Source organism: Phoxinus phoxinus (genome assembly GCF_949152265.1).
Source record: "Phoxinus phoxinus genome assembly, chromosome: 19".
NCBI classification, from domain to species: Eukaryota; Metazoa; Chordata; class Actinopteri; order Cypriniformes; family Leuciscidae; genus Phoxinus; species Phoxinus phoxinus.
Genome location: NC_136894.1, coordinates 26,752,696 through 26,776,853, shown reverse-complemented (window position 1 = coordinate 26,776,853; position 24,158 = coordinate 26,752,696). Strand labels below are relative to the sequence as shown.

General features: G+C 38.0%; 2 protein-coding genes and 1 long non-coding RNA gene across 5 annotated transcripts in view; all 3 read right to left on the bottom strand.

Annotated features, from left to right (window-relative positions):
- LOC306986670 overlaps positions 1-24,158 on the bottom strand; it is a 392,716-nt gene that overhangs the window by 165,030 nt on the left and 203,528 nt on the right. The gene's annotated exons all lie outside the window — the stretch shown is intronic.
- On the bottom strand, positions 122-6,142 carry tpi1a (triosephosphate isomerase 1a). Its single transcript, XM_079590435.1, has 7 exons — positions 5,900-6,142; positions 3,818-3,941; positions 3,628-3,712; positions 3,332-3,464; positions 3,085-3,170; positions 1,817-1,904; positions 122-1,020 (listed from the first exon to the last, which is right to left on the bottom strand). Exons 1-7 carry the CDS (start codon positions 6,009-6,011, stop codon positions 902-904), a joined length of 747 nt encoding a protein of 248 aa, XP_079446561.1. The 5' UTR covers positions 6,012-6,142; the 3' UTR covers positions 122-901.
- On the bottom strand, positions 8,457-18,177 carry gnb3b (guanine nucleotide binding protein (G protein), beta polypeptide 3b). Of its 3 annotated transcripts, none has more exons than XM_079590433.1 (9): positions 17,176-18,177; positions 15,083-15,173; positions 14,856-15,001; positions 14,259-14,322; positions 13,060-13,216; positions 12,912-12,978; positions 11,274-11,475; positions 10,866-11,082; positions 8,457-8,681 (listed from the first exon to the last, which is right to left on the bottom strand). In XM_079590433.1, the coding sequence occupies exons 2-9, from the start codon at positions 15,137-15,139 to the stop codon at positions 8,575-8,577; spliced, it is 1,017 nt and encodes a 338-aa protein (XP_079446559.1). In that variant the 5' UTR covers positions 15,140-15,173; positions 17,176-18,177; the 3' UTR covers positions 8,457-8,574. The 3 variants fall into 3 exon arrangements, with proteins under 3 accessions (XP_079446559.1, XP_079446558.1, XP_079446560.1); XM_079590432.1 differs by having other exon boundaries at positions 17,010-17,253; XM_079590434.1 differs by lacking the exon at positions 17,176-18,177 and adding an exon at positions 16,033-16,300.

Here is a 24,158-nt window from a genome sequence, read left to right as displayed (position 1 = left end):
ATAATATACATGCATTACTGTTCAAAAGATTGGGGTCAGCTAGTTTTTTCTTTGAAATAAATTAATACTTTGGCAGTAAAGACATTTATAATATTACAAAAGATTTCAGTTTCAAATAAATGCTGTTGTTTTGAACTTTATATTCAGTCAAAGAATCCTGAACAATGCTTCACGGTTTGCACAAAAATATGAAGTAGCACAACTGTTTTCAACACTGACAATATTAATGTTTCTTGAGCAGCAAATCAGCATATTAGAAATATATATACATGCATACTTGTTTCAGGAAGTTCAGAATTGGTTCTTTCTTTTGGGAGAACTCCATGCACGCATCCACACATGCGCACGCACTTACATGTAAAAATACTCTTAAAATAATTGACACCATGTAGTCTTTAGTTTCAGTATGCAAAGCATTTATGTCTGTGATAAAGGCAGAAAAACAATCTTTACAACCAAGTGAAGACACACCATTAGAATACGGGATGTAATTTGTTTTATTTTCTACCGAGGTAGTAATTTCTACAGAGAATAAAGTGCTCTTAAAGTCACAATAACTTCACCGCTGGTCTTGTAAGTTCATCAGTGTGGAGTGTACAGTGTGTTTGACTTCAAGTAATGTGCTCTCCAAGTGCATAGACAATACAGTGGTTTACTCAAGCGCAGCAGCGAATAAAGAACTAACGTGCCCGAGCTCTCTTCTACCCTTACATTACCACATTTTTAGTAGGAAGGGAGATAATATCAGTATTCCAGACCAATAACCCAACTCAATCATTTAACAAGCAAGTGAGTTAAAGCAATACAACAACAAATAAACATTCAGACCTGCTGGAATGACAAGAAGCTGGTATATACTTATTAGTGCAGCAGTTTGGACCCTCAAAACAGTTGAGCATCTCTATGAGCGGGCATTTATGATGTCAACAAACTCAGGCTTGAGGGAAGCTCCTCCAACCAGGAAGCCATCAATGTCAGCCTGGGCCGCAAGCTCTTTACAGTTTCCCCCAGTAACAGAGCCTGTCAAATGAGGGAAGAGAATGAAAGCAATCCAAGAGTTACAAATCAGAATTTTATTTTCTATTAAATTGATTTGAAATACAAAACAAATGAATGATCATTAAATTATACATTATAGGTTCATTTAATTTTTTTAATATATCTGTCATTGTGAAATGATTAAATTAGTGGTTATCCCAAAAATGAAATTTCTGTCATTAATTACTCCCCCATGTCGTTCCAAACCCGAAAGACCTTCGTCCATCTTCAGAACACAGATGAAGATATTTTTGATGAAATCTGAGAGCTTTCTGTCCCTCCATAGCAACATAATCACCACTTTCAAGGCCCAGAAAGGTAGGAAAGACATCGTTAAAATAGTCCATGTGCACAAAAAGTATTCTCATCACTCCATGACATTAAGGTTGAACCACTGGAGTCACATGGACTATTTTAACGATGTCTTTCCTACAGTACCTTTCTGGACCTTGAAAGTGGTGATTATGTTGCTATGGAGGGACAGAAAGCTCTCAGATTTTATCAAAAATATCTTCATTTGTGTTCTGAGGATGGATGAAGCTCCATGAGGGTGATTAATTAATGACAGAATTTTCATTTTAGGATGAACTATCCCTTTAAATTGCATCATGCATGGACAAGCAAGGACATTCTGCAAAACTACTTGTGTTACACAGAAGAAAGAAGATCATATTGATGTGGCATGAGCTGAGTAAATGACAGAACATTCAATGTTGGGTGAAGTATTTCTTTAAGGCCACTCTGAACAGACGGGATGTTCTGAACACTGCAGACTCACCTCCGTAGATGATGCGCACAGATCCGGCTACTGCATCCGACACGTTCTCCCTCAGCCATTCTCTCAGCTTCTCGTGCACCTCCTGAGCCTGTAGCACACATACAAGACTTTAAAGACTTCGTATACACCGATTCAAATACAAGTGCCCCATTATGCTTGTTTGCATATTATCTTTCATGTAGTGTGTAATATACGGTAGTCAGATGTTTGTGAATGTAAAAAGTCTGCAAAAGTTCACGACAAATAAAGTTATTGCTTCTCAAAAGAATAAAGCGATTCTGAACTGCCTGAAACGAGACGTCAGTCGAATCCTTTATTCAACTGCTTCAGACACTCTGAGAAAAGATGTGATGCTTTACCTTGGATGGATGTACACAATTGGTAAAAAAGCATGACTGAAGCACTTTAACTTCATCCGATTACTGCTCGTGAGTCGTGACACACACAAGCTTCCATGTTTACATGTGATGTGCTCTATGTAGTGTTTTTATGAGAATAAAAGCCAAAATTAAAACTTTATCATATAAAGCAATCTTATCTTTTCACAAGACTTGGATTAAATTACTTGATTCATAGATTTATCTAGTTTTGGTTAACTAGACTTTAAAATGGAGGGACAGAAACCTCAGGTTGCATTGAAAATAAATGAATTTGTTTCGAACAACATGAGGGTAAGTTTTCATTTTTGGGTGAACTATCACTTTAAAGGGGAGGTATAATGCCCTTTTCACAAGATGTAAAATAAGTCTCTGATGTCCCCAGAGTGTGTATGTGAAGTTTTAGCTCAAAATACCCCACAGATATTGTTATATAGCATGTTAAAATTGTCACTTTTTGAGGGTGAGCAAAAACGCACCGTTTTTGTGTGTCCCTTTAAATGCAAATGAGCTGCTGCTTCCGGCACAGGGGGCGGAGCTACAACAGCTCATGTCCTTTTACCTCACACAGACACACACTGAAAATTTCATTGTATGTTGGATGTAGTCCCTATCAGCCGTTTGTTGTAGTCCTTAAAAAACTATTTCTTTAAAAGCAAATATCTCCCTTTGCTTTGAACTTTGCAGATGTTGTTTATGCTCAAACAGCAACATTACACACTACCTAAAGTTAGAAAAGTGAAATCATAATCAACCACCCCTTTAAGCATATTAATACACCTGCTTTAGTGCATATGCATTTCATAAATAGAAAATAACAGCTATAAAACGTGGAGTTGAAACATGATATGATGACATTTTGATCTATGGATTATGTCAAAACAGATTTACCTGATCAGGAGTGGCAGTTTTTCCAGTTCCAATCGCCCACACTGGTTCATACGCTAAAACCACACGAGCCCAGTCCTTCACATTGTCTATAAAATATAAAAATTCATCATGGCATTTATTGTTTTATAGGTTATATGTATACAATCATGAACAAAATAAATATTCCTAAAAAGACAGCTCAGCATATTTGCTGACAATCCATGCTATCAATGTTGAAATGACATAAATTAGTTTTTTTATAAATTACCTGCAATGACTTTGGTCTGTTCAAACACCACGTCTTCAGTGGTTCCAGCTTCTCTCTCTTCTAGTTTCTCCCCAATGCAGGCGATCACACACAAATCATTCTCTAGGCAATGGGCCACTTTCTGGCCAATCAGCTGTAAAAGACATCACTGCCAATCAGAGTGAGACAGGGCTGAATGCAGAACAGCATGAATATGCATCAATATGACATCTGAATTTCATACAGAAAAGCAAAGACATAAAAGGGTTTTTGACTCCTAGATCATTTAAAAATAAAATTCCTTCTCAAATCTCAACCTCATCACTCTCGCCAAACACATGGCGCCTCTCAGAATGGCCCAGAATCACCCAGTCGATGCCGCAGTCTTTAATCATCGCTGGACTACAGCCGAGAAGAAAAGGAGAGAGCGGGAAATATGCTTTTAAAGTTGACAGTGATAAATGGTTGTTCATAAAAACTATTAAAGATACCAATGAGCATGTATACCTGATCTCCCCGGTGAAGGCTCCTTTGGGTACCTTATAGCAGTTCTGGGCGGCCACACCGATCCTCTGGTCCAGCTTAGACCTCACATAATCGAGATAGATGGACGGTGCTCCACACACCACCTCTAAACCATGAAGACAAAGCCACTGTTATAATGATGTATGATCATGAAAGCCAGCATGACTACTTTTAAAGGGATATTTCGCCAAAAATCTATCAACCTTTACAATCACAACAGTTTTTGTGTGAAATAAATCTTTAATTATTATTTTAGTTTACAACCTCTGACTTTATTAGATAATTTCCCACAGAGAGAATGGGAACATTTGGTTAACAATGCTTTAAAGGTGCCATGTGTAAAAATTGAGGTAAAATTATCCAAAAAATGAGCTACACGCATCAAAAGAATGAGAAGAAATAAGGGCAATGATGTCATTAAAAAAATGTCAAGTTATAGTGCTGCAGAGATATCAACCTTAATTAGCATTAGCATTTCTAGCCACGGCCCGACAGGTGTTGTAATACCAGTTTCGGCCATGGGAGGCGGTATGCGGGCCACATAACCACCAGCCAACCTGCAATACACGACACGAATAACTCGCACGGCTTGTGGGCGTACTTGAACCTGATGTCTATCGTGTGGAAAGTACAGAGCCCACTACTTCATTTCAATTCAGGGAAGAGAGCGGAAGGATGGCTGAAGCCTTTGGCAAGAGACCCCTACAACCACCGCGCTCTGAAGCACAAATCAGATCAGATAAGAAAAGGACCGCTCGTCACGGTCCGGGCTCGAAAGCGCGGGGGACGGCGGGCGAACTGCAGCGCATAGCCCTGTTTTACAACGTTCAGCACCCATTCTGACACGCCCGGGATCGCTCCCCATGCTTTCGCACGCATAGCTAGGGGCAGAATGCTCTCCGTGTTCTGACCGCCGCGCCGCACTGCGCGGGTTCGAGAAACTGAAACGGAGGTATCAACACGGCGCGCGCGCCCTCGTTGTCTGAAGAGTGCTGCTCGCTGACGACAGAAGCCGGCTGTTCTACATTCAATGACTCGGTCGCTAAGGACGGAGAACAATTTGTGGCGCGAACAGGTCATTTGTAGCCTACTGTATCTTTCAACAGTGTTCGTGTTTTTTTTACTATAGTAGAGATGATCGGTTCACGTGCGCTGTCTGATGTTTACTGCATCACTCGACATGGAGAGGTTGGGTAAAGTAATAATTACAAGAGCTTCACGGTTATCAGATACAAGCATTTAACGGCCCTGTAGTATATATATATATAAATAGTTATTTGTGTTTGCGCACGTGATATCAGGAAGCAATGTAACGTTACCTGTAATACACACATGATGGCAATGCGCAAATCGTGTGTGTGTGTGTGTCACAAATCATTATTGTTTCTTCAACTTATTAAAATATCTTACTTTACTGCAACTATCTGTTTCTGCTTCTTTATCATATTTATAGTGTGTGATTTATAAAATACCATATCCTACATCACATATTTTGATATGTGAGGTATACTGCCCCCATCTGGTATGGAATGTGAAATATGACTTGATTTTTTTTGCCAGACAATGACACATGGCACCTTTAAACATATGATGGGACCAAAATGGGATACGGCAAACAATTGTTTATACAATACATTTAATATATATTATATTTTAATAAATATAATAAATCATATTTTATGAAATTTGTATGAGTATAGGACAAATATGGGATAGGAAAAATATATTGTAAATGAATGATGAGGCTTTCTACCGCAGGCCTATGCCAAATTGTCTGCGTTTCTTAGGAAAAATAACACATGACTGTGATGACATGCAATGATACAAAAATAATCGACTCAATATCAATATTAACTAGTTTTTTAAACAAGTTTAGATACATTTTAAAAATAAAAACAGTATGTGCACACGAGCCGCCATCCATTTAAAGTGTCACGTGACGTCAAGATCTCTAGTATCGATTCTATCAAATACATCAGACTAATTGACTAAAATGAAAACTAAAATACTTTCTGCTTAATATGCTCTCATGTAAACAACATAACAACAAATAACGCCATGGACCTGCTTCATCGTTGAGACTGGCCGTGTTCAAGGTCATTATGAGCTCGCCCAGAGTCTCTTTATCGCCGTTCATTTTCCAGTTTCCCCCGACGAAGAATTTTCTTGAGGACATGATTGCTGGACAAACCAACCGGACCAAACACACCTAACTGCGGTATTATAGCTCCCGAATGCGAATTTACGAATCATACTATGGAAAAGGTTTGGTCTTTAATATTCAGGAGGTGGTCCTTTGTCATTGGAAGATCGCAAGAAACGTCACAATAACCTAATTAATATGCATGATGTGAGGCCTCGTCATAAGCATAGATATTTAATAATAATTATTATTTTTCATAAGGTAAACCTTAGGAATACTAATCAGTCAAATTTCCTAAAATCTTTTAAACTATGGGCTGCATAGAAGAGCTCAATGGATTTAAATGTACGTTCGCTCAGTATGAAATGTACGAGAGTCTGGTAGGGCCTTGCTACAAAAGTATGAGATCACTAATGAAATTCTATTCTATTGCTTTTTTTTTACGTTGGTACTTTTTCCTCAACACAAATTACATTATATATTTTATCCAGGATGGTTTTAGGATGTTCTGAAGAGCATCTTGTGCTTCAATTGATATTAAGAAAGTAATCTATATAAAAGAGTTCACGTGGTCAATGTAATTTGTTTTGTTTTATTTTTTAATGTCACTTTACATCATACAGCAGATACGAAGTTCATTCTGTGTAATTATTTTTAATATAATGATTTTTAATTATATTTCTTACAAGTAAGGACTTTTAATACCCTTCCGAATGCTTTTGCCATCCATGCATGCTTTTTCTTACAATGAGTATTGTTCCAAAACTGCTTTTTATGTCATATTATATTGTCTTCTTTCTCCTTTCACAGCCAAAGCTTGGTCATCTCAGCCGTGCACCATTGACTTCAACTTTAGTCTTCTGTGCTTCCGTGCTTGCTAATGTTTCTCAGGGAAAAGCTCTATTGAAAGTGGATTAGAGTAAGCCTCACGTCACGTCCTCCTTCTTGAAGTGAAAGAAAAAACAACTGTCTGATCTACTTTCTCAAGGTGAGATTGCAGTAGGTGATAAAATATACTTAAAGGAATTAGATTTACTTAGGTTGTGACCTCATTATAGAAGTGAAAGCCTATAATACAAAGTTCTGTCATGAAACTCTAGGGCACAGGCTCATAAGTCCTTAACCCAATCTGCTTGCAATTACATCATTCTCTATAGGGCACAGCTGATTGGTTCCCACTGTATTGGTTGAATAACACTGAACAACGTGCCTATCATTTGCTGTAGCAGTTTACAGCATGCAGCTTGCGTTCAGAAACCCGCCACCTTCCCCAGCCTGTATAGATCTGCTACGGGGGTGATGCATGTATGCTTGTGCAGGAGCAGCAGCATGTCTTACTTGCTCACAGCATTGTGTCGTGAATGTGGCAAGTTCCTGATTTGGACAGCAAAAGCAGCGTGTAGATCTAATCCACCAAAACCAAACACATTGACATTGTCATACTCATTACCATGCAAAAGTCTCCAAGAGTTGTCATGACAGAAATTGCCAATGAACAAATTCTGACCTGGATAACTAAACATTCAATTCTCCTGCATGGGCTGAATTATTATTATAATATTTTCTTTACAATGTAGCGTCAGATATCTTTCTTTTTTCCTATTATGAACTTTATCCTGCTATTAAACGTTTTTTTAAAACAAAGTTTTGTGGGTTAATTAGATTTCCTTTCCAATAATATTTCTTTCTGTGACCTATTCTTTAATAAGTGCCCAGTGCAAAGTTTTCACAATAAAATAGTTTTTAGATGTATTTTACACAGTAATGATGCCAAGATCCCAACATTTTTTTTTATCAATTACTTCAAATGCCCTAAAATCATAAAACACCTATTTTATTGGACATAACAGCTTGACAGACACAAATAGCACACACCAAAATATCGTTTAATGCAGAATACTATGTTTATTAGAAAGGAATTCGAGTAATCACTGCAATTTAAGAGGAACTGTCTTGTATGTAAAAGCCCTACAAAAAGATGAAAGAAGTAAATACAGACATTTTCTCTTTTAGCATAATGTGCCATTTGGACTTCGGGAAGTTAGTTAGAAATTAAAATGCAACTGTATGCCAGATTAAAGTTGCCAACAGCATCAAAGAGCCATCAGATCTCAGACGGTCAGTGGGGTTATTGGGAAAAGTCACTGTACATTTTCTTCTGCATTCTATCATCATTTCTAATACATAAAAATAGTCATGCAAACTTTCACCTAATGATGAGGATTTTTAACAGACAAAAACTATATTTTTTATTCTTGAATGATTATTCATTTTCCTCATTTTTAAGATGCCAAACGCTATAATTTCAAGTCAAAGTATTGCTGTCATGAGGAGATTGTCATTTTAACAATAATGCCAACTGCATTCCTGTGTTCGTTGTAACTTACATTTTTACAATTAAATATTCCATGTAAATATTCTAATAAAATCCAGTCTTCCCAGAAATCCCACACATACAGATGTGTGTTTGTTTGTTTGTGTGTGTGTGTGAGAGAGACACTTTGTTGCTTAAAATTTCTCATTTCTCATCCTCTCTCTCAACCTTTACTCATCCTTTCTGTCTTATCCTCTTCTCATCTTGTTTTCAGGGTCCAGCTCAGTTCCAAATCTTCAAGAAGCTGTCCCATGAGCCAGTGCAAACGCACATGCCATCTGCTGGTACTCCGGTGCAGCTCACCCTGTTGTCATGGCCAGACAACACGCCTACAAGAGAGACAGGAAGTGAGAAAATGAATTTGGTAGGTATTGTGACATAAATCTGAGTGTAACGGATTATCGGAAAAGAAAAAAATGTAGGGTGGGGACTTTTTTTTATGCATTGCTTGTTGTGGAGGCAGAAAAAAGACTCAAAAGTGGAGGCAGACGAACATGAGCTTTCAGCATCGGGGTTTAAGCGCAGTCAATTATTAGAGGAGTCTGGCATACGTCAGCAGAGAGAAGTCTGTCATTTTACCGGAAGATGAAGTTATGACATTCTGATTTAAAATTATGAGGTAAAAAAATTTTGGATAAATTGTTAACAATAAAATCTATAATATAGAAATAGATGGGGTGAATTTTCATTTCATGCCGACTTTATAGAAGACTTCCTCGACTTAAAGCCCCCGATGTAGCCCACTTTAAGCGAAATTGAAGAACGATCTTGCGTGTCATTTAGAACAAAATCCGGACAACATTTTTTAGACTTCGTTTCAGGTGTTCGAAACAGCTTTCCAGAGCGAAATGTCTGGAAAAGTTCACTCCGGCTGGTAAACACCTTTGAACTAATATTGGTCTGTGGCGATTATAGTATCGGATAGCACAGCTACGTCTGTAAGATGTCTGCTAAAGATCTGTTCATCTGGAAGGCATCTGCTGTGTAAAAACATCTGGTAAACGTCTTCGAAAAAGCAGTTTTACATACATTATAAATCTTAAACATCTTAAAGATATCTTCTAAATGTCTAAATGACATCTGACAGGATACGTCCTAGAGACGTATTTAAGATGAGCAAACACTCAAAAAAAAAAAACATCTTGCAGATGTAAATGCAGACATCAAATAGACGTTTAAGATTGTGCTATCAGGGTGTAATATTAGGCGATTTCTGCCTAATTTGGCAGAAATTTAGCAGATATCCCCCCCATGTTTAATACTGTAAAGCTGCTTGCTTTAAAGCAGTACATTCTATAAAGTGGTATAAAAATAAACGTAACGTGACTTTACTGGAGTGCCAAATTGCAGAGGTAGTGCAAACATATCCACATCGCTATGATCAGATGCTTTCTTAACTGCTGTTTTCTCACCGCTGTCATTTTTGTTTGGTGTTTATTTGGTTACTGAGAGGAAAGTACAGCACATATTTCCATATTCATCTAAACGTCGCTCTCAGCACCGTAAAAGTATACAGCTGCAAAAAGTATACAGTCGCTAAAAGTATACAGCTGCAAAGGTATTTCAAACTTCTTTTTAAGAATGAAAAAGAGCTTTGCTGTGAGTATATCGGGGCCTTATTACACGGCTCTGTGGAATACTTGATTCTGATTGGTCAATAGTGCCATCCAGCGGTAAGTTATTCCCAGATAACAACCGCTCAAAACAGATAACGCAGGCTCATCCGGGTTACTGAAGTCAGCAGTGCTATATGCCTGCTAGGAACGTTTTTTCTTCATGGAAGTTTTGCATTTGGTGAGCTAATAGAAAATTAAAACTCAGTCAAATCAATATTTTGTGTACAGTTATTTAATTATGCCATCCAGTATCGTGGACTCGCTCTCTCTTGTTTCATACAAACGCAGCTACTGCCATTTTGTGACTATTGTTTTGTACACTGTTGGATTATAAGATACAAACAGGTACGGTTTTAAAACAGTTTAATCTGAAATCATTATCTCTTATCTCCATAATTATTTATGTGGCGAAATGCTCTGTAATAAGTGGTATGACTGTATACCGTATCTCTTAAATGTCTGTCTAGTTTGAACTTGCCGCGCTAGCAACTGCTCTCTCCGCGGAAGCTTTGCGTTTAAAGAGCTAATCAAATATTTCAACTCGGATCAATATTTTGTGTCTAATTATTTACTTGTGGCTAGTAGCCGTGTAATAAGCGGGATAATGTACATCCAGCCGGTTGTTCTCTTAAAATACCCCCCCTTCAGGCTGATCAAGACCTCCTCATCACCCTGTCGGGGTTATTTTGAGAGAACAACTGGCTGTGTATGTACATTATCCCCTACTTAACACTAATGCAAAATCACATCCCTGCTAGATTTTTCTACTCATAAATTGCCTACATGGAAAATAACTGCTTGATGGAGTTTGATTTGACTTGTTTCAAAGGGACTTAACTGCTTAATTAATCAGCACTTATTATTCTCTCCATCCGCTGCTCCTTTCTTTAAACTTACCCACTTTCTCGCCCTTTAGCGAGTCCCAAATATTGCAGTTGAAGTCATCGTAGCCAGCAAAGACGAGGCGGCCAGACATGGACAGAGCCAGTGATGTAACGCCGCTGTTCAGGGCGGCATCCTGGTAGCAAATCACTTCTTGATCAGCGCGAAGATCATACATCTTGCATGTGCAGTCATCCGAGCCTGTGACGACTGCGTTGCCACTGGGGAGGAACTGAAGAGGTAGACACAGTTTGGTGAATCCATTTATGTGCTTTTCTCTTATCAATTGTAAAAACTCAAATCTTTGAAACTGGTAGAAGGTTAGCATCATCAACGAAGAAGGAAATTACTGGCAAAAAATTAAAACCGATGCCCTTTTCTCTAATTTCTTGGTAGTGCATCAAACATATCCCTTAAACTCACTGAAATGGCATTGATGTCACTCGTGTGACCCAGGAAGGTTTGCTTGCACTGGCCATCCCTGATGTCCCACAGCTTGGCCAGAGAGTCGCAAGCACCAGAAATGAAGCTGTTGTTGTCCGGGGACAGAGCCAGACACATGCAGTCACCAACATGGCTCAGGAAAACTGTCGTCTGCTTTCCAGTCTCCAAATCCCACAGTGCACTGGGGGGAAAAAAACAGGATAAAATTAATAATAATAATAGAAACTAAACAAATGCTTATTACATTTTTGAAGACGTGAGTGGGCTTTCTGGTGCCTATGATATTCTGGTCGGTAGATATCATTGGGAGCACATTTTGTAAGTTTATGGATTTTTTTTCATCTTTTACCTGGCTGTAAGTGTAAATAACTTTGAGTAAAAAAGTACGCCTCTCCTCAACAAGCTGCAAAAATGTCTATAGCATTTTGAAAAAGCCCTAACTGTAATTATGAGCAAAAATGGCATTGCGTCTTATGCATACAGCTTAACATTTTGTGAGATGAGAACGGCACCATTTAACTTTTTTATGTTTTTGTTTTTTATGGATATGTTTATCAATTGCTTGGCTAAATGAAGGTTGCAGCAAATTATAATACATACTGCTTTTAAAAAATAACATGACCTTCAATTTGCATGCAAGTAGCATCAAGGTATTTTTTAATTTCAATCCAGTTTTGTGTAAATGTCTTAATATTTGTCAGTTTAGCCAGATAATTAGTTCTAGAACGGAAGAGAGGGTCTCGGGGAGAGCGTGAACAACACATCCTTTTGATTTTCCTGGCAAAACGTCCCGAGTCTTTCACATGAAAATCAGTCTACAGGCTTTTATAGGCAACCTAGGAAGTCGGGGAAGGCCTCGTACTTTAAAGGGATAGTTCACTCAAACATTTTAATTACCCCATGATTCACTCACCCTCAAGCCATCCTAGGTTTATATGACATTCTTCTTTGAGACGAATACAATCTAAGTTATATAAAAACATTTCCTGGCTCTTCCAAGCTTTATAATGGCAGTGAATGGCCATAAAGCTTGGAAGAGCCAGGACATTTTTTAATATAACTCAGATTGTATTCGTCTGAAAGAAGAATGTCATATACACCTAGGATGGAGTGAATCATGGGGTAATTAAAATTTTTGGGTGAACTATCCCTTTAAATTTTGTTACAAGCTGTTCACACATTGTCAATAAAAAAAGCGATGAATACATGAACATTTTTACATACAATACAGCCTCTTTAAATAAATGGAAGCCAGGCGATAACAGCATGGACGGCGTCTGGATGTTCGTTTATATCAGTATATCACTCACTATAAAGGTATTTCCAACTTCTTTTTACTTCTAAGCTAAGAGCGAAAAAGAACTTTGCCGTGAAAATATCGGGTCATTGAATCACGTTCAGCCTCTTATATACGTTACGTGTGCTCGAGTGTGAGCGCAAGCAATAATATCGTTAATTCACTTAACGGCCACTGGTGTCGCTAATAACAAGGGTTTCTGAATTCTACATATAGCCCCTTAAAAAAAAGTCACTCTATACTCATACAAAACTGTAATAAAATGATTTTTTATACTTGGGTGAACTATCCTTTTAAATGTAAAAGTTACATGCACAAACCATGTGGTATCACCAGAGGCGGTGAGAATCTCATTGTCACTGAGGAAGCGGCAACAGGACAAGTAACCTATAAAAAATAGAGAGAGACACAATTACATAACAGACACATGAAAGAATATATTTTCTAATGACTTTCGATATACTTTACCTGCGTGAGCATCCAATTCTTTCACGGTCTTGATTACGGGTGTCTTCAAGTTGTAGACAGTACACATGTTGTCGAGACCACCGCTGGCCACAAGGTTTCCAGAAGGAGCATATGCACAGGTCATCACCCATGAGGATTTGAGGGGAACAGCATTGACCTAAAGAAAGAGGCAAATATTAAATATTTTCCTTGAACGTATTCAGAATTGCACCATCAAATGTAATTGCAAAATAATCACTGTTCTCAAATATGTTTTCCAGGTTTTGTTGCTTAAACAGATCCTGTCCTGCCAGAAACTGTTAAAAACAAATTCATATTCTTAAAGTGCCACATTCATGATTCATTCATGACAAATGTCATGATTCGTCAATAACTTTTGTACTTAAATGTAAAAAATTTGTACAACCGAAACCACACTATACGCAAAAATCACATGCTCTGTTTTTGCACATAAGCTTTAATAGGAGAAAGTATTTTCACAACAAAAATTTCAAACTTGACCTTTAAATAAAATATCTTTGTTCACCTGGACGTTTTTATTCATCTGTAAAGTTGACTAGGGTACGTTTACAAGACAACAATGTACTAAAAATTGAATAAGCTTTTACTTTGCGTTTTTGAAAAGTTTTGTGTACAGACGACAATGTTGTCTAAACGATCCCCGTTCACAGGGATCTGCGAAAATGACTAAAAGCGCTGTATTATGCCAGGCCAGTAGTTGGCGATGCCACTTTGTTAAGAAACACTATTTGCCTATAGACTGAACACATAATATGCATGCGCATGACGTCACCGTTTTCACAAATTCACATTTTTATAGTTTACACTGAGACAATAACGGCACCGTTTTCAAATACTTGCACTTTAAAACACGTTTTCAAAAGTTAGCATTTTCACGCCCCCAAAACTACGTTGTTGTGTAAATAAACAGCCAAAACTCATGAACATTTTTGAAACGTCATGGTTACAATACCTGTGTATTATTAGAAGTTAGAGAGATATTTTAAAATGTCAAATCAAATGGCCCATTCAAGAGGCTTAAAATATGCATCATTCATTAATTAAGCTGAGAACAAAATGGCAACATTATGATGTATAGCCTCAAAATATTTAGAGATTACTTGCTGGTATATACAGCTTAAATATATTTATGATTCCCCATCTTCTCTTGAAAGTGTATTTGAGTAAGTCAGACTCACCTTATTTCCAGAGTGAGAATCCCAGATGAGGAGTTTGCCATCCTGTGATGCACTGACCATTAGCCTAAAGACACCAATGAAAGACAAAGCAAAGAAAGGCTGGTAAGACAACAGGATGAAAGGATATTGGTCATATATCCAGTTAATATACTCCATCCCTCATTGTAAAACGTTTTTTTTTTTTTCATTTTTAAATCTCACAAGCATACTGATTTAATAATAAAACATGATTTTGCTGTCACTGCAGTTTAACCCTAGACATGGTTAAGTCCCTTCTTGAAAACACTGAGGCTTAAGTCTGTTTCAGGTCACCGACCCTGATAATTGATCTAACTAAGAATTAGCTAATTCAAGGTGACCACAAGATGCAGTTTAATTCAATGTGAGAGCTATTATCCTGGTTGAGTAGATCATGTGACAAACAAGGGCAACAACTAAAACTAATATATTTCACATTCTGTCAGATCATTTTTTTTCATCCCTGTAATGTACTTTTGGAGGCCAAATTGATAAAAATGAATGAATACTTCGACTACAGTACAGTATAGCCATAATATATCATTCATACTTTGATTTGACCCATAGTAATGTTCTCACCTGTTGTCTGTACACCAATGCATGGCGTAGATTTTGGCCAGGTGGCCTTTGAGGGTCCTCCTGGTCTTGAGTTGGACCCGAGGGGCCGGGGCCACCCCAGCAGCGGCCGAGGCCATGTCTGTGTCATTGACTGCTTTGCGAGCCGCCTAGAAGGGGAACAAACATGTAATATTAGTATTTCATTATTAATTGTTTAAATTGTTTGCATTAGTCTCATATAGTGTCACCTCGATTTGTGTCTTCAGGCCTTCGGCCTCCTTTTTCATCTGTTCCATTTCACCCATAGCTGCTGTTGATCGGGGTCCTTACCCACACAAGCTAGAAGCAATCAGAAAATCAAAATTCTTCTTAAAATGGTCTTATATGTAATCAAGTAGATGTAAATAAATAAATAACATGACTGGATTAATCTGAACTATAGGCCCTGTATGTGACTATTACGTCATCAGGCATGTGGAAGCCATTTTAATAATATTGAAGATGTATGATTTCACCTAGTACTGACGAATATTGATTTCATACAAAACCTTTCAGCCAATATCTCACTGGAGACCAATTAAGTCTGAACTTTTCATGTAATATCTCAAAAAGCAAGTTCTTCCTGCTTAGTAGACAGTATTGAATACAGATTTGCAAAAGCTGTGGAACAACAATATGGTTTGTCATTTAGGAGCTCTAGGCAGTTAGATAAGCAAAATCCAATTGAATGTTCAGTAATGTTAGCTAAATGCTAAGCGTTACATAACAGTGCTGTTGGGCATTTCAACTTTTACTGTCATAGATACTGAGAATCTGTTATTGAAATTTCCAATTTCAATATTGATATTCAAAAATTGTAATAAAGAAAATAGCACCAAAGTGAAAGCAAACGCAAGCAAACTTCCAAATCAATCCTTTCGTTTTTATTATAAAATATTATGCAATTTATGAAACAAAGCAACAACAACAACAATAACAAAAATATTGTAAAGTAAGCCACATCTAATATTACCCATAAACATATCTTGAGGCTTGACATTGACTTAGTAAGTCTGCACCTGACCAATGAGAATGTCTAGATTTTAAATGTCAAGATCTGTAATGCTGCCTGAAATAAAATATTGCAAATGTTTCATGCAGATGTACATCAACCTAAGTTGCAATATTTGGTTGCTAGTCTACCGCCATATGAATTTACCTCTCAGTGGGAGGCCAGAAGAGATGACGAGGAATTATCAGCCTTGTTGTACTACGGAGATCCCAATGAACTTAATTCACAGTTAAGAAGTAGAGCCTCGTGCTCTGTAGAAACTGATCTGCAGAATTGTGTCTTGCATTGTGCTGCCAATGATCAAATTATGATATGTTATAATAGTTACAAGATTACTATGTGATGTCTCTTCAGATTTTGCTGAGAGCTGTTGTTTTATTGATGTCAAGGCTAGAAGAAAGGTTTAAGCCTGTGCAGGAGCTGTTGGGGGTGGCTTATCAAATCTCCTGTCATCCGATTACCGACTGCTCTTTACTACGGGATCAGGTGGGACCCGAGGTAGGGAGATCAAAGACAAAACACAAGGAAAAGGGCAAGAAAAGACTTGGGGATTTGTATGTGTACACGTAAGAAAGTTCATCAAGATGAAATGAGACCTGGCGAATCTCAAGATTTCTAAGGTGTATTTGATTACTAGCAGCTTTAGCATAATCCTACAAAGAGACAAATGTGCAAACTTTTGCCAGTTCCGACGACAATATGATCCGTTTAGAAATGAAAAACCACAGGAATTTCATTAGCTAACAAACTTTGCTTCAACCTCCTGAAAGTGCTGGATGCATTTGTGACGGTTGAAATACCAACATTAACATCCCAATGTGTGTTATAAAAGTTGCAGATTAACCTTTCGTGATAGCGTGTTCTGGGAACTACTTCCAGGAAATCTGTCGAAAAAATCATTTTCTTACAATGCAGGCTTTTTAATCTGTATATGTGTGCAAAATGCATGAACGTGCACAGATAAAGCAAAGCGTTTCCGTGCATTCTGCATTCATGGCGAATCAAAAACAGCATTTTAGGCATATGACTTCAAGTTCATCGCAATGCACAAGGTTTGTATTCGTTCGCTATAAACAATTTTCTTACACACGCTAATGAACGACCAAACTAAAAAACAAACTCACCTGTCTACCCAAAAAAAAGCGTCTTCCCTTTCTCCTCAATAACTCCAAAGCCTCTCTCTCTCTCTGTGTACCAGTCTCTATTTTGCTTAGTCCACAAGATATCTCTTCAATCGTCTTTCTCACTCTGCCTCCCACAGGTTCCTCCAACAGACTGGACGCAACTTACCTGTGGAAAAACTCTCTCTTTCTCTTCCCCTTCTGCAAGAGAGGAACAGATGAGGATTGGAGGGGATGAAGGAGATCAGGGATGAAAGGATAAGCCCAAAGATGAGCAGAGAAAGGGTAAGAGAGAGAGAGAAAGAGAGAAGGAAAGGGGAGGGCAAGGAACAGGTAAACCGATTGGAATGGAAAATCAGGTTATGGGGTCGAAAGACGAGGCAAGAGTGAGTGCAGAAAGCAGAGGACAGAGGAAGGGATGGATAGTGTGTGGCATGAACAAAAATATGGTTGATTCCTGAAGAACATCTTTACAACTATCATAAAGTTCTCAGTGTTGTTTCTACCACCTATCATTTTGGAGTAATATGGGCTTCAACATCATATTCAAAGCATTTCACACTAGTTTGATCACATTTGAGCAAGTTTAACACTTGATGTGTCAAAAAGCGATGTCTAAAAGGGTCAATGGTTTGGTGAACGCTTAATGGAAGGGGGTCTGTGCTTTGGCTTTGGGTTGAGGAGTTTTGAATTGGTTTGTCAGAGCTAATGAGTTGAGCTCGCCTAATCAGGTTCTAAGTGGATATCCGGGGAATCGGCAATCCCGTTAAGGAATTAGAGCAGGTGAATCCGTGGAGCAGACGTCACAGGTGACACAAAGAGCAACGGAAGAAGGAAAGTGAGGAAACTGATGAAAGTTTTGATGGTGATGTTCTCATGACAGTGTTGTTCTTATATTTGATCTTATAGGATGTCTTGCATTTCCCAACCCTTTGGCTCCTAAACTCTAGAATAGCCTTCCTGATAATGTTCGGGGCTCAGACTCACTCTCCCAGTTTAAATCTAGATTAAAGACGCATCTCTTTAGCCAAGCATTTGCATAATGTACCGCATAACCTTGTGTTCCAGTTATATCAGATGCTTTTGGTTGAAATGTAATGAACAGCAGCTATGCTAATTATTTTCCATTTGCTTTTCTGTCTCTACCTCGGGATGCCCTTCCAGCTCCAGTTTGGCTTCCAGCCTCTTACGAAGTTTCAGATGACCTAACACCTGTGAGGAGATGACGCCAACCCCTGCGAAGACTTTAGATGACGCCAACTCTGAATCAACATGCACCACTGCCAAATTTTCCATATAATGTAATCATTATGGTCACAACTGGTAATAATTGCTTTAAGAAGATCATTGTTTCAAGTGCTCTAAAAAAACCTCTGACCTTAATTGAGGACACATTTTGTATCCGATAATGCGCATGAACTACGATGGAAACACATTTACAGTAGAAATCTCTCAATGTGCAACAAAACACACACATGAATTTGCCTTAACATAGGATGTGATTGCATAACTGGACTAATGCCTGCTACAGACGATTTCTGCAATCCTATAAGATCATTACAAATTACACTGTACGACATGGATCTAATAAACTTGGGTACGACATCTATGTAGTCTGTACGATGACAACTATTGAATCGTAGGCTACGACGCAAGTTAGTATAGAAGAATAAAACGTCATCAGCATGCGCTAGTGGTGAACAAATACAGCAAGATGAATCGCACTTTGGCAATTGTGTTTTTTATGTGCGCTGAAAAAAGAGGAGGAAGCGAAAAACTAGAATATGGTCGTGGGAAAAAGAGGCCAATTTTGCAAATGGAGCTTGAGTTAAGTAGTTTTGAGCCATGTCGCGTTGATCAATACACAATTTCATGTTGCATTTTTATTGGCTAGTCAGCAGACGTAAGTCGTAGCAGCAAACACACTGTGAGATGATCAGGCAAAATTTATGACACTATCAGAAAATGATCGCAGGCTATCTTTGGTCACAATTGGTCATCTTTAATCTGGGACAGGCCAAAATCGTACAACGTGTACCAGGCATAAAGGCAAACTTTTGGCTGGATTTTGATGTTGCAGACAGATTTCCAAGGTCTGCGATAAAAACCTTGTATCACGGCAGAATCGGTACTTGTTGTGGACAGCGATGCTTGTTTAGTATGATAGGTCAACGACGTGATCTGAGCCTGTCCCGAGCAGTTACAAATGCTGCGATATTTTCAAAATTGTTTGATATTATCGCCACATGATAATCCAGCAAAATGCAGATGGTATAAACTGAAAAGTCTCATATTCACATAATCACGTTAATTTCTTACGTGATTTAATGTGAGAAGATGTTATTTTCAGGACTTCCTCTTTATCAAATGTCTCATTAGTGTGCGCACTGCTGTGATAAGACAACGACAAGAAATTCGTGTTTATTTGCAATTTTGCGTTTAAAAGACGTCTAATAGTCGTCCAAACACAGCCTAGGCATCTAGGCTAAAACAAGGCAAACTTTGGGCTGTCAGTGAAAATTTTATAGACGTAAACCCAAGAATAGACTAGTCATCAATTATAACAAAGAAATTAAATGAGTGAAGAAATGAAATCAAACACCTTGTAATCACTGTTGACTTTGCTTACATGATGGAATATCACACATCTCGCAAGCTATTTTGGCATAAACGGCATGTCCAAATTCAAGATTATTTTGTCTATAAGTGGGTTACTCATATCGGGTCTATAGTTAATCTAGACGGAAATTGATTTTGTTCTCTTGAACACATGGAATGGAAGCGCTGTTTTATGCAATAGGCCTATTCCAATTTTGCACATAAGCTAAATTCGCAAATTTGGATGGAAACATAGCTAATGATCTTTGTGAGGTGAATTATGGGTCAGTCATGGTTCAGAAGCATTGCTGCACAGTACACTAATTAACCGACTTTTTGAGACCAATAGCTAGGCTATAATATACATAAAAATTGAATATTATAATTTATATAATATAATATTTTTTATGGTAAGTGCCAAATAAACCCTGAAGCACTGACACAAGTTCACTGGGTTTTGAACATTTTCCATATACTAGTACTAAAGTTTGCAACAACAGATATTCACAATAAACCCTATATGATCCATTCTGAAGAGTGAATGGATCTAATTTACAAGGTAAACATGCCAAGAAAGGCTTATTTTCTCAAGTTGTGTTGTATGTAACTGCCACCTTCCCTTAAAATCCTCCTAACATGTTGAAGCAAGTTCATTTGAGGAAGTGTTAAAGCATACCATTTATGACAAAGAAAAAACAGTGTTTTGTGGATGGGAAGAGTAGAAAGTCTGTTTCATTGCAAGGAAACACCCGTAAATAAAATGATGTAAACTAACTACAGTTAGTAGCAGCCTGATTGAGGCCACTTAGCTTTAATTAGTGACCTTCCTGTGCTTGCTGAGCACACGCTTATTTGCTGCAAGGTATGAGCTCATGACGCTCCTGGTAACTGTGTCATGAACAACACAAGGTACCTCAGAGAACTGCATTATCTGTTCAGACTAATAATTTAGTGCACATTTTTTTGCCCAAAGTGATTTACAGTGTTGCAGGTCACATGGAAAAACCTGACATTATCATGAAACATTTTCGTGAAACTCCCCCTTCTGGGATTTAAGCTGCCAACCTGATCTGGATCTTTAACCACTACACCACCCACAAAAGGTCTCCTATGACTGTTTCATTGCTGCGTTAATAATAAAGATGAGTCAGAAAACAGGATGGGGGAGAACTTTAAGATTGGTTTGGGTACAACTATCTTCAAATGAACAACACATCACACTGTAGTACTTGTTGTCAATGAAATGTGCTATACATGTGCCATTGCTGCTTAATTTATCAGAATATCAACAATCAATCATTTATGATTACGCAACATGATCAGACAAAAAACTCATGTAATTTAATAATATTATTATGCCTACACAATTAAATGCAAACTGAAGGTAACTCATACTCTTTAGTGTATATGTGATTGATCTGACAATATCTTTTTTATTTCCCTGTACAAGCTGTCAGCATGGATGTGATGGACAGAGAGACCTCTGGTGGAGAACTGAGGAATTTTCAGGCATTGATGTGACAGCATGTCTGATGGGAAGGTCACATCATTTTACTGACTCTCTTGTTTGATCTCGTTCATCAAAATGAACAAATATTTTTTCGAGTAATTTCGTTCATTTAAGGGGCTTTAAATGTTATATTTTTAACAGGCAAATTCCCCGAACACATCCACATCCACATCCACGCAAAATAATTTACAGGGAACATAAATAATTTAACCTTCCGAGTCTTTCGTTCATTTGTCACGTGACAGACGTAATGGACGACTCATCAATTTGGGTTCTGCATTTTGTGGAGGGATCTTTGTCACAATTAAAATGCATTTGGTTCAGCCTGTCTTGGCAGGAGTGACTGATTATTAGGTTACAATTTACAATTGACATTTTAGACTTTCTACTAACTATTAATTGTTAACAATTAACTCCCTAGAGTAGACTGTAGACTATTAGTAGACTGTGGACAGTCGATCACTGTCATCGCACCTCCTTTTATGCTTCCGAAGCTCATCCGTGACAAACTCGGGACCGGTGAGGTGTGCAGGTCCCTCGGCCTCATCCTGCTTGCCACAGGTTATCATTGGTCACCTTGATAAACAACACCACAAACAATAAGCCCAAGATAAAACCAAAAAGCTTTTCCCATACAGGATGACAACAAAGGCCATTCCCAAGAGATAGGGTCATTGAATAATAATGTGAGATGAAGCAGTGATTCAGTGCAGAGTGAGGCCGAGGCTGAGTTCAACCTCATTGGACCAACACACACACGTCAATTCACTTTAAGCAATAATATGTGGTTTGGCTAAAATACCATTGGCAATATTTTTAGATAATTACTGTATGGAATGAATGATTTGTATATAAAGCAAAGGTATTCACCGTAAGGTATTACTATGGGAGAAAGTGCCACGCAATATGGCGGAATAAGTCCCGCCTTCTAAATAAAAGAGCCACTTGGTAAAGTCATTGCCTCACTGCAGCTGCTGTTAGAAGTTTGCTATAAAACAGTCAGTGTTCTGAGACATGCGCTTATGACTACATGCGCATTGGCTGCTCCAACCTGAAAATGCAGTTTTTGTGATGATTTGAGCATTTAGAAACAAAATTTATGAGACAATTGTTGTCAGATTTCATTGGTGATTTCAAATATAAAATTTAATCGTAAACTTGGTGACAGCTTTGGAGAATTTGATGTTCCTCCATTTAAAGAGAGTGCTTGCACTAGAATAGCTACCCGAGAGGCGTTTCAAAGATGGCCGCCGAGTGAAATAACTCGCCTTAAAGGGACTTTGCAATAACTAACTTTGCAAGTATCAACCTATTGTACGGGCCCTATCCCTAACTTAACGGTCTACTAATACTCTAACGAGAGTTAGTTGACATTAAGTAACAAATCAGTGCAAATTAGCTGGCATGTAGTGCATAGTTACTTATTGTTAGTAGAATGGACTATCGAAATAAAGTGTAACCACAATAACAACTCTGCAGGTAAAGGTACAAAACAAGTGACAAAGTGAACATGACGCAACTGAAGAGAACACAAAACAGTCACAAAAGCTACATTTGAAAGGCTCAAGAAGAGAGACGATTTTGGGCTTGCGTTCAGAGGTTCCAACAATGGTAAGTTGATAAAAAGCGCTTCAGTTATAGCAAAAAATAATAACAGGCACAACATGGACAAGTCATTGTTAAGAAAGTACCAACAACTAAAGCCATTATCCTCCGGGCTAGCCATAGAGCAGCTGATCATACATTACACTGATCAAAATAATCGTGCAGAATTATCTGCATGTCTTGCAATGAGTTGTAAACATTTGAGTGTGGAATGAATGTCAGCTGCAGCCGTAAATCAAACTACAGTCTTGTTCCCTGTAAAACTCAGATAAAACCAACTAATGGACAACCACTTTCCCAAATTCATCTTTATTTAAAACCTCTAAGACATGTCAGCATTTCTAGATGTATATAACGTGAACTGCTCTATACCTCTGCTGCTAAAATGTACTGAACATCTGGTTAGGAGGTAGTCGTTATTCTGGTTCATATTTTAGCTATTGTTAAAATGGTAATGCTCACAAATGCATGTGTTTGTTATCCTTAATTAGAATGGGTTTAATCTTGTGAAAATATTATGACTTGCCACAGATTGTGCTCATAATTAATTATATCCAGAAAAAGCTGTGGGATAAACAGAACTGCAGAACTTTGATTACTTGCCATGTAATGTGTTTCTGGTTATGTAATCATGGTCTAAGCTGCAGGTACGTACAATATTTATTATATAACAAATGCCAATGGGTAGACATTTTTTAATTCAGTGGTGTACAATGACAGATGGCAATATACCGTAATAGATTTATACACTGCACAAATGTACAATAAACTAATTTTAATTGTGCCAATAGGCCATTTCATTACAGAATTAGTCATGACCAGCTCTTTCAAGTTGAGACTGAGTCTAAGACCATTTTTTCATGGTCATAGCTAGTCAGGACTTGACTCAGACTCAAACCCCTTAACAATTCAGCAATGTATGAAAACAAGACAATTAATGAAATTGCAAATGCAATGTGCAAAAATATAAAACCAGATGGTTTGGGCCTCTAAATACTGTATTTAAAAACTGGCCCATTGAAGTGCCTTGAAACGCACAGCATTATTCAATGTGTTGACGTAATATCCACTGAAAGAGGAAGACAGGGCGGGACATATCGAACAGCTCCTCCCCCTTTTTAAAATAGCCAATAGCATTTAGTTTATATCAGAGCTGTTGAGCTCAGTAAAGCTGCAGCTTCCTCCTATAATCTCTAACAGTTTCTTCCTCTAATCTCCTCAAGTTGCTTTAAAATATAGCATTTGGCGCAGAATTTAAATGTGTCCGATACGTTTTCTGGTCTGCGCCGAGTCACGCATCTGATCCGGTCTGTGCTATCGTGTCTCTGGGCCAGAGCTGTGGCGGATCTCGTGGGACTTACGCAAAACCAGACTTCATTCGGCCCAATGGAAAGCATATACACTGTCTGAATTATTCCCTATATAGTGCACTATGTGCC

What these genes read in the sequence shown, in the direction of transcription:
- tpi1a (XM_079590435.1), bottom strand. Translation starts at nt 6,011, where the DNA reads ATGTCCTCAAGAAAATTCTTCGTCGGGGGAAACTGGAAAATGAACGGC. An exon ending in GCCTTCACCGGGGAGATCAG is followed by an intron (nt 3,713 to 3,817) that starts GTATACATGCTC and finishes TCTCGGCTGTAG; the next exon opens with TCCAGCGATGATTAAAGACT. An exon ending in ACAGACCAAAGTCATTGCAG is followed by an intron (nt 3,171 to 3,331) that starts GTAATTTATAAA and finishes TATATTTTATAG; the next exon opens with ACAATGTGAAGGACTGGGCT.
- gnb3b (XM_079590433.1), bottom strand. Translation starts at nt 15,139, where the DNA reads ATGGGTGAAATGGAACAGATGAAAAAGGAGGCCGAAGGCCTGAAGACA. An exon ending in ATTCTCACTCTGGAAATAAG is followed by an intron (nt 13,217 to 14,258) that starts GTGAGTCTGACT and finishes CTCTTTCTTTAG; the next exon opens with GTCAATGCTGTTCCCCTCAA. An exon ending in GCCTCTGGTGATACCACATG is followed by an intron (nt 11,476 to 12,911) that starts GTTTGTGCATGT and finishes TTTTCCCCCCAG; the next exon opens with TGCACTGTGGGATTTGGAGA.